At 26.2% G+C, this 15,532-nt stretch overlaps 2 protein-coding genes across 4 annotated transcripts in view; one reads left to right on the top strand and one right to left on the bottom strand.

Moving 5' to 3' along the window:
- LOC136072150 (selenocysteine lyase-like) overlaps window positions 1–12,452 on the top strand; it is a 14,402-nt gene extending 1,950 nt beyond the window's left edge. For both annotated transcript variants that reach the window (XM_065820769.1, XM_065820768.1), the window contains exons 3-4: window positions 2,057–2,226; window positions 11,682–12,452. In XM_065820769.1, coding sequence (XP_065676841.1) covers window positions 2,057–2,226; window positions 11,682–12,017 — 506 coding nt within the window. In that variant the 3' untranslated portion in view covers window positions 12,018–12,452. The remainder of the gene's footprint in view (window positions 1–2,056; window positions 2,227–11,681) is intronic.
- A 263-nt stretch (window positions 12,453–12,715) lies between these two features.
- The window catches only part of LOC136072149 (kelch-like protein 12), a 31,437-nt gene continuing 28,620 nt past the window's right edge, over window positions 12,716–15,532 (bottom strand). For both annotated transcript variants that reach the window (XM_065820767.1, XM_065820766.1), the window contains 4 exons: window positions 14,201–14,368; window positions 13,952–14,120; window positions 13,703–13,837; window positions 12,716–13,236 (listed from right to left, as the gene is read on the bottom strand). In XM_065820767.1, the coding sequence (XP_065676839.1) occupies window positions 12,816–13,236; window positions 13,703–13,837; window positions 13,952–14,120; window positions 14,201–14,368 (893 nt within the window). In that variant the 3' untranslated portion in view covers window positions 12,716–12,815. The remainder of the gene's footprint in view (window positions 13,237–13,702; window positions 13,838–13,951; window positions 14,121–14,200; window positions 14,369–15,532) is intronic.

The following is a 15,532-nucleotide window of genomic DNA, read 5'->3' as shown; positions in this document are numbered from 1 at the left end:
AGCTTTCATACAAGCATCAGCCTGTTGCTCACCCGTACCTCAACCAATCTTTGGAACGCCCAGCAATATTTCTATCCCACCACCAGTCAAAGGGATGGCAATTCTACCCACTTTTTGTTGACAACCAGTTGTTTTTTTCCCATCAATTCGGCTTAACTGCTTTGATGTCTCTTTTCCATTTTAGTTTCTCGAACTCGTTTCCGTGCTTCCCTAGCTATTAAATTCTGATCTATTCCTGCCATACTACAACTTAATGGATCTTCTCACTGGCATAAGAATGCTTTATCTTCATTTTTTATAACTTCTGATGCATTCTGAGTTGATATATCAAAAAGTTTTTCAAGGTCAGCCTGAAAAATTTCTTCTTTCACTTGACACCTGTCCAATTTTGATCTTCTGTATTTTTTCAGCAGGTGATAATCATTCTAGAGTTTTTTTAACTTTCTTTCCGCATTATCAATTTTTTTAGCTGGTATTCTTCCTTGCTTCCATACAATAAGAACTGCTCCAATTGTTGCCAGAAAACTGTTTTTCACTTTTTGTTTCTTTTCTAAATGGTGAAAAAGCAACCTTCAAAGAACATCTTCTCTTGAAGGAAGTCTGGCAGTTGATAGAATTTGTGTAAATTTACCAACAAACAACTTCTCAGCAGAAGATCTAAAGTTGCCATGTTATTAATTTCTAAATTGAACAGAAAACAAAATGTTAACAAGAAAACATTATACAAAATATAGTTTACTGAGGTAACAATGGTATTAGGCAAAAATGGCTGGTTTAGTGAATAATATGTATAATTGTATATGATATGTATAATTGTATATAACATCTATAATTGTATATAATATGTGTATTGTATATAATATGTATAATTGTATATAATATGTTTTGTAAAATGTAAATTATGCTAACAAGTTTAAAATTATATAATTTATATTATCTGAAATTTCTTTTATATTATTATTCTTGCAATTACAAACATTTGGTTCATTTATTTTATAAAACATGGCAACCCTTAAAATTGCTTTTATTAGTCTAATTTTTGGTACACATGATCATATGATCATAGGTGATAAAGGAATACAGGCAACCTTAAGGATATATATATATATATATATATATATATATATATATATATATATATATACACACACACACATACATGTATATGGGTATTTCCAAAAAATTATGCACGGAAACTCGTATATGTTTTGTCTATTAAGTTCATAAAAATAAAACTGGCAATCTCCAATTTACTCTCATTTAATTGTAATATACATAAAAATTTTGTAAACAAAAAATGGTGTTCACTAGTAATGTTATAAAAGAATAAATTAAGTTTGAAGCATAATCGTGCATGGAATAGAAAAACGCAAAATTTAGTTACTAAATAAACTAACTTTAATTCCTTGAAGATATAAAGTTCAGTAACATACTTTTTTTTAAGATAATATATTAGATATTAGTAAAGATTTCCAGAAAATTACAGGATTGCACTATGTATCAAAGAGTCACAGCAATTGTTTAAATGCAGTTCATGAATGATCACACACGAAAGTTTATGCTATTTTTAAGAAAATAAATTGCTTGTGAGTATTTTGAGTGAAATATTATATTTTTACAACTCCTATTTAATATATTTTTTATTTAATATATTTTCTATGAGAAATAGCAGTCATTAAATATTTCTAGATAGAGTATAGCGTTTTGAAAATTGTTGTATATTTTTCAAATTATTGCGACATTTACACAATAAAATAAAATGATAAAAATATACATATTTAATTTATTCAGGTAGCCTAAAATATGATAAAAATATTTTTGTTATAATTGCTCTTTAAGAAAATCACAATAGTATATTGTTAGAAGTCCCAGCCTCTAATTGTTAAAACAAAGAAAAATAAAAAATCATGCACAGAAATGGAAATGCCCATATATATATATATATATATATATATATATATATATATATATATATATATATATATATATATATATATATATATATATATATATTTAATGTAGTAACAACATTAGAGTGTGTATTATTTGTTATCAGGTGCATTATGGGTTCACTCTTCGTGTCCATTAAATCCAATGTTGTATGGTGGGGGGCAAGAGAAAGGAAAAAGACCTGGGACAGAGAATGTATGTATGATTGCTGGACTTGGAGAAGCAGCTAGGTTGGTTAGCGAAAACCTAAATGTATATGAGGCTCATTTTGAAAAGGTATATAATTTGTTCACTCGTATAAATTGACATTTTTTTTTTTTAATAAAGTAAATGAAAAGTATAATTACTATAAAATAGATATAAAATTTTTTTAAGTTTTACATATAATTACTTTTTAGTAACTATATTATAGTCATTAATTTGGCATCATTTCACAAATAGCGTATCTTCACTCTGTTTTTAATACGTCCCATAAATGTTCCAAAGGTTCAAATCTGATAATAAGGATGACCATGGCAATGCTTAGATAGCATTACTTAACCAACCCTTTGCCAATTAATAATGTCATTGTCTGTTTTGGGTCATTGTTATGTGTGATTGTAAAGTTTGTCCTTAGTTTTAATTTCTGTATCAATGTTAATAGATTTTCTATCTACTTTCTTTGTGAAACAGCTCCATACTATATGCTTGACTGTTGGAACATTGCGTTTAGAGTTTAATTCTTGATTTTGACTTCTCTTCAATATTATTTCTTTATCTGACCCACACAGATTAAACCTAGGTACATTGGACTGGACTGTAATATTCCAAAATTCTATCTGTAACATATAGTAGTTCTATAACTTTGTGCGCTTTTTTTATTATTTTTTATTCAAATAAATTTTTTTAATTAATTCATAAGTTGTTTCACTAAAGAGTATACCTTTTTGTTGGCACCACAATCAAGAAAGTTTTAGATACAGATTTACTTATTTATCAACTGCACTGTTGCTCGATGCAACAACAAAGATGTTGTTGAATCAAGCAACCATTGTTTAACTAAATAAGTTTGTAGGTCATTATTGTGTCTACTTTGGTTGAAAAAAAAATCATGTTTTGGAGAAAATAGACTAATACTTATCTATTTGTAGAAACAACTTGGGTGCATTTGGGTACATTTGAGAATATTTTTAATTATTTGCCCAACTTTAAAGTAGGATGTTGATATTGGATTTTTAATATCCTTTAGATGGATAAATAATTTTGATGCAATAAAAATCAGAAATTTTATCTTATCTTCATTTTGCAAAATGGTATTTTGATATTCTGAATATATTTTCAAAAAGAATGAAATCTCTGAAATCTACAAATATTATTTAGGCATACGATGTACAAACTAACAATAATAATGTAAAACTCTTATAGTTAGTCATTCTCAAAAAGTTATCAAGAAAATGCATTCACATAGTGGTAGATTTATAATTTGATAACCGCCACTCTAGCGGAATTACCCATATATATATATATATATATATATATATATATATATATATATATATATATATATATATATATATATATATACATATACATATATATATATACATATATATATATACATATATATATACATATATATATATACATATATATACATATATATATATATATATACATATATATATATATATATATATATATATATATATATATATATATATATATATATATATATATATATATATATATATATATGGGTAATTCCGATAGAGTGGCGGTTGTAACATTTGACACTCTTTAAGCTATTAAAAATGAACTGAAAACGATCTGAAGTTTTGAAATGTGAAATGCTATCATATGATTTAGTATGCAAAAGTTACACCATTAAAGACTTGAGGTTTTTTCAAAAATTAGCTCTATGTAGCGTGGCGGTCGCAACGCTTACTTTTTACCCCTTCTGAACAAAACAACTTTGTCAGACTTAATGCAGCGAACAGCATGCAAAAAAAAAAAAATTATTTGATGTGTGTATTTAGCCAATATTGATATTATTATATGCTAAGTTTCATAGTTTTTACTTGAAGTTTTACAAGCATTTTTATGTTTTTTTTTTTTGTCATCACGGTCATAACCGTGACTGTCGTAACAAAAAATCCAATATTAAAAAACAACAAATCAAAATGACCCAATTAATGATGTAAGAATAAAGTTCATCCCAAAAAGATTTCAGAAGTTTCATACAAGCAAAAGATACTATTGCCAATATTAATTTGAACTGTCGTAACAAAAAATCCAATATTAAAAAACAACAAATCAAAATGACCCAATTAATGATGTAAGAATAAAAGTATAAATGATTATTAAAAACCATGTAAATTATGTTAAAAAAATGCACTATAACATTATCAAAGTTCTCAGTTATGGTTTTATGATCAATTTTTAACGCTAGACAACAGGCATGTAAATAAATGTCAAAACACATTTTAACAACCCTTACAACTTTAAAACCATGTTATGGTATGATAAAATGATTTTTTTTTAATAACTGTTTTGCTTAAAAGTATTTTTAAAGTGTTAAATATATATATATATATATATATATATATATATATATATATATATATATATATATATATATATATATATATATATGTGTGTGTGTGTGTATATGTATATGTATATATATGGGCAATTCCACTTTTAACTTATGTTACACACAACAACTTTATCAAACAATTGCCTATTTAAACTATAAAATAAGTTTTTAGCTATTTTGTATGAAAGCTATTAGTCTGAAGAATAAAATAAGCTAAAAAGTTTTGAGTCTGCCCAAAAGAGGGGGAACTTATTACTAAGAATACCACTTAACTTATATACGCAAAAAATAAGGTAAAATCATTGTTTTAACTTTTAGGTCAGATTTCTGTGAATCAGTAAAGCGGATTGTATTGGAAGTTTTAACAAGATGTTAAGAATTCTATACTAATTAAAAGAATATATAAAAAGTCATCAGAGGTGACTGGCTGAGGAAAATAAACTTGTTTTTTTGATACTATATTTAATTATTAAATATTATATTTAAATAATAAAAATTTGCAAAAGTATTGAACTCATTCATTTAAATGAATTAACAAAGGCAATTTTAAAATAGCACTATTCCTTAGTGATTTTTTGTAACATTTATGAAAGTTATCAAATTGATAACAGTTTTTTCCGCAAAACCAAGAGCAACTTTAAAAAATTACTTTTGTATGACAACTTTATTAATACTTATTAATAATAAATATAGTAATTATTAAGTCATTTAATTAAGAAAATCCCATAGCTTGTCGAAAATTTTACTTCTTATATTTATGCGTCTTGCCTTATTTTCATTAGGTTGAATTTTTAAAAAGCTGCAAAGTATTTACATTTAAATCTTTAAAAAATATTGTTGACATAAAAACTGCTATCACATTAGGAGTAGGGCATAGTTAGATCTAGGATCTGGAACCGAATACCTTGGTACCCATACCATTTTTTTGAGATCCAGATTTATTTGGTTCGGGTATTCGTTTCCATGTTGTTTTTTTACATAAAATTACTTTTCATAAAGTTAAAGTTGTGTGCTATTAAAGCTCAGTCATGGTTTTAAACTTGCACTTTGAAGCATTATATTTTTCAAAGCAATTTAGAAAAAAAATCTTAAAATGACTTTTCAAGAATTTAAAAGCAATGCTTTAGTTTGGGAGCATTTCTTATAGTGAAAAGTAAACAAAACTGTTCAGTGGAATACTTTTAATGTCATTGTAACAATCAAAGGATGCTGCACAAGTATTATGCGAAAGCATTTAAAGATTAGACATAAAATAGAATCGCCATTATTAAATCCTACATAAACAGTTCAAAGTTCATCCCAAAAAGATTTCAGAAGTTTCATACAAGCAAAAGATACTATTGCCAATATTAATTTGAACTAACAGATCTCATTAAAATTGATGAATATATACTAACAGATCTCATTAAAGTTGATGGACTTTCATTTAACACTGTTGTTAAAAGTAGAAGGTAACAAAATTAATGCTAAGCCAAATAATATTACTTTCAAGTTTGGTTTCTATTAAAAATATTTGAATGGACCATACTAAAGACATCAGGATTCAGTTAACAGCTGAATTAAAAGACATGAAAGCTAACAAAATCAGATTTATTCAATTAAATTGTGTCATTATATAAACATTAATGTGCACACAAATGGAAGCCTTTATAATCTTGGACTTGTACGTGTTGTCGGGAGTACGCCATCTGAAAAAACTGTTGAGATAATAATATACATGATAATTGACAACAATAATAATATGTAACCTACAATAATAATTGAGTAAAAAGTTAAGTGAATTCAAATTAGAATTTAATAATGATATTGTTAGTATGGCGAAATTTATTCATAACATATGGTGCATCTGTTATGAATAAATTTGGCCATTTAATCAACCTACTACATCAACTAAAATCAACCCACTACATCACAATAATGAAGATCTCAGTATAAAATCTCTCAAGAATTTTTGGTCTTTAAGTCAACAAAAAAACGTTTTTCTAATTTGGAGACTTTATTATCTAAACAGTATCTATTGAGAGTGAACAAGCATTTACTGCATGTAGATTGTTTGTAACTAAACTTACGAGTGGCTTAAATAATAAGTTAAAATTCAATTCAGATTTGAATCCGGATCCTAATTATTTTTCCAGATCCATTATGCTCTAGTTAAGGTGGAGATGGGGTACAGGTATGTATAATCATTTGTATCAGGAAGGGGATAAAAATAGACAAATATAAGGTGACGTACTTTATAGATGACCCCCTTCCCCTCCCCCCTTCCCTTAACTGCATTTACAGACAAGTTGTTTTACTTAAACAAAAATATTACCCAAATAAGAATTGTAATGTAATGTAATGACGTAAGTGTTCATTTTGTAAGCAACAAAAACTTTACAAAAAAGCACCAGAATTTTAGTAAACGTTGCACAAATTTAATATTAAAATGTGCTTTAACTAAGCATCGTTATTCAAAACTTTAAATGTAAAACGTAACAGTTAATATTCTTTTGCATATATTATTAAAAAATTTAAGTTTTTAACTAAATTTTATAAAAAACAAAACTTTATCATGTTTTTGTTAAATTACGTTACATGAAAATTACTAAAGTTCTTTCATTTTCTTGAAATATATATATTTTTTAAATTATAAAATCTGACCAACAACAAGTTGAACATTTTTGCTCCATTTTCACATGAAATTAATTTGAATTATGCAAATAAATTCATAGTTAAAAATAACATTTTACAATGATACTTTTTTTATCAAGCAATGAGAAAAGTCGTAAATTTTGGAAGCATGAAAATGGCTTTAATTAATTAATTTACATCAATCTTCGTGCGCTAAAAGTTGATAAAAAAGGGAATAAAATTTGACTGCTTTTTCATCAAATCAAGTTTTCAAGTTACTAGATAAGTACTTATCTGTTTTAGAACTTTCTTCAATATGCAATTTAATAAATTTTTTTTATTATTTTTAAATTTTTTACAAAATTTTGTTTCTTTTGAGATCCAGCATAGTTTACCATTTATAATTTTTATTTTAATAGATGTATAAGTATTAGAGGTTTCAATGTGCACTTTAGGAAAAAAAAAAATTTTTAAACCAATTTAATATGTACATAATTTCATAATAATTTACATAATTTGTACATTAAAAAAGAGCATATAATAAAAATGGTCATTAGCGCAACACTAATATAACAGGTTCCTTTGTAATAAAAAATGTTCATTAATTTTCTTAATTTTTATTATACTGCTGTTCCAGATTATGTCGCAACAATGGATAGTCAGTAATGTTCATTAAAACGTTTTAAAAAGTTTCTAATGTTTGTTATTGTTGTTTCTAATCTGTTTGTTTATGTAGTGAACATGTTATATAGACTGTGTTATGTACAAACATTTCTGAAACATGAAAAATGTACAGTTGACTTTTTGGTGTTTACTGCAATCATATACAAAACCAGCGCAAATACACTTAAGTGCAAACTTGTTGTAGAAACTTGATTAAGTAAGAACCTGTAGACATTTTTCATAAAGTTTAGTTGCGCGCAAGTTCATGTAAACAATCAAGCAACATTTGAACAAATTTTAGTTGCATTTAGTAAAATAGTATTATTAGTATATAATATTAGCAATTAATGCATTTATAATGTATTGCATTTATGCAGACTTTTGCTTAGGTAAGTTTCTGGAAGTAATTTCACTGGTTTGCAATAAAAAAACGGCATCTTACTGGATTGCTTATATATAAAGATGTTTAATATTTGAATAATCAAGCCTATTTATAAAAAGTTGATGATTTTATTTTGCAAATTTTGAACATCAGTTATGTGCTATTATATTTGTTTCTAACACTAACTTTAATTTATATTAAATTATTTAGCTATACATTTTTATGATGATTGCAAATCGCAGCTCACCACACTTTTTCCCTTGCTTTATCAAAAAGGTAAAATATAGTAATAGTAAAATAGTACTATATTATACTAGCTGAGGGAAACCAAGTAAAATTATCTTATTTTTCTATGCGTTCTACACATTCTAGAATGTGTAGTACAGCCAAATAGTAAACATAATCAACAAAATTAAATAAACATTCTTTGTTATTGAACATTTAAATTGTTTTTTGCATTCACTTTTATGTTGTCTAGATATTTTATAGAATACCTAACAATGTCTACTGGATTTGGCTTATAACATATATAAAATTATATTGTCATAACATATAGTATTACAGCATATAGTTTATAACATAACTGCATATTATACACAACAACAGCTGCTACCATACCATTATGTTATAAACCTTTTAACTGCGGAAAATAGTTAAAACGAAAGAATTAAAACGTTTATTTAAAAGAATAATGCATAGTTCAATGTCACAAAAAATTATTTTATAAAAAATTATTTATAAAATGAGCTTAAAGTACATGGAGCCTATTGAGTCATTTCCTGCTAAATATGTGCTCTACTATAAAACACATCATCTTATTATATAGATCAAAACTCAATGTGAAAATCATGTACACATTATACGAACTAAAATATTCCGATCATTCTGTTAAAAATTATATATATATATATATAAATTAGTAAAAAACACTTATTATTGTTCTGTTCTTTAAAAACATTGAGCACTCTATTTGTAAAATACACTAAAATAATTTACATATATATATATATATATATATATATATATATATATATATATATATATATATATATATATATATATATATATATATATTTCCGAAAGGTCTGGTGAGCACAAATGATATTATTATTTTAGTGAAATAAAAAACACTTTTTAGTTTAAAATACATGTTTCGAACTTACTAAGTTCATCATCAGTTTAAAATGGCCAATATAAAATTTTTTAATATATAGGTTACAAATTAATTAAAAATCCATTAAAAATTGCTATTCAAAAAAACTATTTATAATAGATAATTAAAATAAAATATATAATACAAAGGAAATAATAAAAATACACTCAAATTTACAGTTAACATTCATTACACAAAAGGTATTGTACAATAAAGGACAGGATGTTAATATAAGTTAGATTAGAACAATTCAATACCTCTGTGCCTAACTTGTTTGTTTAACTCAGGGTTCTGCCATTTTATATAAAGATTTTCTTTAATTTCTAATTCAGTTTCCCTATTGGCAGAAACCAGAATGGTAAAACATTTGCAGTTGCTTTATTAAAACAATCAATGTTGGATTTAATATGTTGAAATATATGTGATTTTTTATCTTCCTTAAAATGTTCATCAATACGTTGAGAAATGTGTCAGACAGTTCGCCCTATGTAACAAACATTACAGTTTGCACAACTAAATTTATAAGCAACGATTTTAAATTTCTGGGAATAATATCTTTTAATGAAAAAAACTGTTGAATTTTAGTAGAAGTAAATGCCAATTTTATGATAAATTTCTCTTTGTAAAACAGCTTTATTAACTCCGATATTTTGTTTTGAGCGTTTAAAGCTCGTTCACCAATATAGGGTAATTTAAAATATTTACATTCATATTTAGGTTTTTCAAAAGGTTCAGAGTGTTTAAAATCCAAATATTTTTTTAAGGAATTATCTATTAGTTTATTAGGATATTGATTCTTAAGTAAAGTTATTTTAGTTGACTGAATATTTTCATGAAATCCGGCCCAAGTGTTATTTATTTTAAATGTACGGTCAATGAGAGTTTTAATTGGCCCCAATTTGTATTGAAATGATGTAAAACTAAAGTAATTAGTCAATAGCCCAGTAAAAGTTTTTTTTTATGGTATATACTAGTTATCAGGTTATTTTGGTTTTCAAAACAAACATCAAGAAAAGGTAATTTACCATTTTGTTCATGTTCGCAAGTGAATTTGATATTCGGGTGTTTAGAATTAAAATAATCAAGAAAATTTACACTGTGATTTTTAGATGGGAAAGATGCGAAAATGTCATCAACGTATCTCCTATAAAACAATGGCTGAGTGCCGTTAAACTTTTCAATCCATTTGTTTTTGATTGAAAAGTATTTTGAAAAGCCCTGGTTGAAAGTCTTTTACTACTGGTAGCTGAACTAAGTATAAATATAAATGAGATTCAATATTACATACCCAAAAGTAGTAATTTATTACTGCCAAATAATAGTATGTTTCGGACAGCAAGACATATTGGAAAAAATGACAGAATTTGGAGCACCAACCTAGTATATAATGTATAAAAAATCTTATCTTATAGCTGAGGCTATCGATAACTTTGAAATAAGAAGGCTTAAAAATGAAGAAACAATGGTTGAACCATTATAAGAAACTTGTACTATCTGTGGATTGACACGTCAAAAGAATACCAAGGATAAAAAAGTTTTGTATTTTGAAAGTGTCATCTTTCATATTCTCTAAAACCGTAGCTGGTCTTGCAACAACGCGTGATTTTATTGATTCACGCGTTGTCGTGATTTCAGTTTTTACAAAGGATGGGTACCAAACCACCCTAACCATCAAGTAATACTTTTGCATATGCTGGCAAAGTCCCAATTAATGAAAAAAAAATCTATTTTAAAAAAAGGAGAAATATGTTTAATAGCAGAGTATAAAAACTTCTTTACAGAAATGTCCAAAAACTTTGACAAATAATACCAAGAAATAAAAGGTTGATTAACAGTTTTTCTAATTTTTTTGTTATCTTTTGATTTTTTTTTTTTAAAAAAAAGGTATTAACAACTTTGAAAACCGAAAATGCCGAGAAATAAAAGTCGATTAATTAACAATTTTTTGATAATTTATGAATTTTTGTTTACAATAATTCATTTTAAAAAAGCCATTAGTCCAAAAGTTTAGATATTAGATAATTTTAAAAATATTTAATAATAAATACATTTTTATAAAATTATAAAACAAAAGTTCACAAAGATTATATGTTTTTTTATATATCTACTCCAATATTCATGCTCCAATTTCATAAGTATCTTAGACTTTTTTTTTTAAAAAAAATCAAATTTTTTGATCCTGAAAAGTTTTAATTGATTGACATGTGTCCTTTTCAAAATGACGCGTTTAGTTATACTAAAAAGACTGCACCACGATTTAAAACCATCTTCAGTTTTGTTCTCCCTCCAGCTAGTCTATTATACCTCTTTGGTTTTATAATTAGTAATATATTTTTATATTTTAGATGAAAGGCTATTTAAAGTTTCAGTTAGATAAAGCTTTTCCCCAGTGCATCAGTTATAACGAAATGCCGTGCGCAACTCTATCTAATACATTAAACATATCTATAACAAGCTATACGTTGAATGGAAGAGAAGTATTAAATCGATGCAAGTTTTTGCTAGCAAGCGTTGGTGCCGCTTGTCATTCTGAAAACGGAGAAAGTGTGTCGGCTTCTTTGCTGGCCCACGGCATAGCTGAAGAAATTGCAAAGCGTGCTATTAGATTAAGCTTGGGTAGGGATACTTCAGAGAACGATATTGACATTATAGTATCAGATTTAAGATCTGTTTTTGTTTAATATTTTTTAATGACGAAAACTGGTTGCTTATATGATAATATTTGATAGTATATTTTTTCAATTATACAAAGCCTTTGACAAATTAAGACTACGTGTTAGCAGTGACGATCTTGAGATTGAGATAAAAACAATGCTGCAACTTGTTTTTCAAAATTTTAATCTGTACTTCTCTTATTCTTTTTCGAATTACCTTGTTATTTTTCTCAATTTTAAAATTTTATGTTTCGAAATCACCAGAAATTCTTTACCTTATAATGATTATTATTGTGATTTTTCGTTTTTTTATATATAAACTTAAATTATTTATTAGATTATTATTTTTCGTTTAAATTGTTAAAAGAGAATTTTGTTACAGTTTATTATTAAGTTATTTATAGAATTTAACTTTAAATTATTTATTTAAACCAATATTTAGAAAAAAGATTTAGTATTGCATTTTTCTTGTTTGTTTGTTGTTTTTTTTGTATTTTTTATTTTTAACTTCTGAAGTTTTCTGTAACAAGTATGATCATCAGTACATAATCAAGCAAAGATTTTAGTAAAACTAAATTTCAAATTGTGGTGGGTTAGTCACAATTATAAAAATGCTATATATGTTTAATTATTAACTTCGAGATAAGGTAATTATTAACTTCGAGATAAGGTAATTATTAATTTCAAGATAATGTCTTTTGTATTTGTAAGAATATTACACGTGGTAATAGCAAAATCTTGTTCCTTAATAAAATGTTTTTTACAAAGTGATTTGTATAATGTATATATAGTTTTATATATATATAAAAAGAAAAAAGAAATTCATTATGATATCAAACAGGAATTCGCCTTGTTACTTTTTTGTCTGGGTTTTTGTTCATTCAGCGTCGGATTGATTAGTATGCCACATCTTATACCTGTTGCTGGTCTAGGTAAACTAGAGATACGGACCCACTCATGAGTTACTAAGTCATAGTATTCGACTGAGTTAAGACTGACGCCATCCCATCCACCAACTACATAAATTTTGCGATTCATAAAAATTGCTCCTGCGTTAGATCTTGCAACGCTCATTGGTTCTATACTGACCCATTCATTACCTGAGATACTAAAAAACTCGCATGATCGTAGTGTATCGTGTCCATCATAACCTCCCATTACATATATCTCATCGTTTATATTAACTGCACAAGGAAATGATCGGCGATCAGTCATTGGTGCAATCTCAGTGTTTGACCAAACGTCTCTAAAAAAAATATTTACGCCTGCATACTTTATGATATAAACTTTTTTATTTTACTATCAATATAAATAACGATATAATTACTCTGATTAATTATTAATTCTACTGTTATTCAATTAAGGAGTAAGTGGTGATAATGCAAATATTTTAACAAATTATTTGGGCTTGCAATAAATAATGAGAATGCAATAAATAATCAAACGGTTTTATTTAATTTAAAATGGTTTAATTTTTGTATAAGAAGGCAAATGATTTGTATTGATTTAAATTAAGTATTTGAGTAAAAAAACTTTATTTAAGTTAAGAATGATGCAGAAGAAATGAAGTTGAGGCAAAGTATCACACTAATACTATAAAAAATTGATGACCCTTTTTTTTCTCCACTTTATTTTTAAGGTTGAACGTTTATTAGTTATTATAGCGATATTTATTAGGCTAAAAATTGACGCCTTTTATAAAAGTAGCTTACCTCTCAACATCATAAGTTTCTATAGTATTAAGTATTTGAGCGCCGTCGTGACCGCCTACCACAAATATAAAGTTTCCGCAAGAAACTGCACATGTACAACGACGATGAGTGATCATTGGAGATACAAACTTCCATCTTTAAAAAATGTTTTAATTCTATTAAACGCTTACTTTACTTTTATTTTTAACAATTTTTATTAAACTTCAGTTATGCTTTTATAATTTTTTTATGAATCTATTTTTGTTTTACCTATCAGTAATTGGACAGTAGCATTCTACAGAATTCAGAGTTTGAGCTCCATCGAAACCACCAATAGCGTAGATATTACCAGCACATTCAATGACTGACATTTTGCTTCGTCTCGCATGCAATGATGCTACGCTCACCCATATCGCTTGCTCCATATCATATTTTTTTACTTAAAATATTTATGAAGTAAAGTTTAAAAATTATTCTAAAAACTAAACAACTTGAATATAAAGATAAAAAAATTTGCACCAGTATCCAACATTTCAATTGTACTTTCTCTTCCTTCTGTGCGTGTAGTGGTTATACCACCAACAACAAACATCTCTCCGTTAATTGTGGCTAGCCCATGATACCCACGCTCAGGTACCATTCTGGGAAGTTCATTCCAATAGTTTTTAACCATGTGGTAAGTAAATACTAAAATACAATATTTAAAATTATAAAAAGTTTTTTATAGCACTATTAAGTTTTCATTAACTATTTTTTAATTTATTTCAAGTTTATTAAACATTGGTATAACATTTATATACTTTTTAATTTATTATTCTTACTTTCGTTATTTCTTTTAGAGTGGAAAGTTTTAAAACAAATGTATGTTAAATTATAATTTATTTTAATGGAAAGAGATTGTTTTAAAAAGTTGAATTAATAATCTTAAATTTAATCACTAAAATTAAAGAAAATAAAGATATAAATTAAACTCATCGTCTATATGGTTTTAAACTAGCAAGTAAAAAAATAAGAATAAAAACTATAAAGTATGTATATAACTATTAAGTAATGTATATATAGCGGTATTAAGTACTGTGTTCTCACAGTACTTAAGTACGCTTAGCGTATTTAAGTACTGTGAGAACACAGTACTTATGTAATATATAGCGTAGTACGCTATAGCGTACTACGCTATATTTACATTACTTATTTGTTACATAAATACTTTATAGTTTTTATTCTTACTTTTCTACTTGCTATTAGAAAAGTTAAAATAACGTTGGGTTTATTTTCCGATTATAATGTGCCGTAGCAACGTTCTCTGAGAATCAAAATAGTATTAAAAAATAAAAAACTTTATACCTAATCATTTGACTGAGAAACATAACTTAGAACTTTATAGTTTTCAAATAAAGTGGGGAGGCCCTAGGTACACGTACTTCCCCTACTTAATGTTACTAAGTAGAATAATAAAAATAATATAAAACAAATGTATGATAGATAAAAACATATAGTATATATCATAAACAAATGTATAAAAGAATAATGTTTCATTAGTGAATAAGATTTGGTATGAAATTATAGAGCAAAACGTGATATTATGGAGTAGAATTATAGAGTAAAACATTTTATATATTTATATTTTATATAACTATATATTTATCCTAGCCACACAAAACCATAAAGTTGGTTCCATTCAGTAAAGGCTCCGTGAAAAAAATGCACAGAGTTTTGTTGCTAAAAGAGGCAGTTTCAGAAAGGTCATTCGGTTAAACTTTTTTTATTGCAGCTTAACTTTAACTGCCAATTCATGTCAAATCAACCATTTGCAAAATGTACGCAGATGAGCAAGCTTACCATCCGATCTCG

Source organism: Hydra vulgaris, chromosome 15 (assembly GCF_038396675.1).
Source record: "Hydra vulgaris chromosome 15, alternate assembly HydraT2T_AEP".
Classification (NCBI taxonomy): domain Eukaryota; kingdom Metazoa; phylum Cnidaria; class Hydrozoa; order Anthoathecata; family Hydridae; genus Hydra; species Hydra vulgaris.
This window is presented reverse-complemented; position numbering and strand designations above follow the sequence as displayed.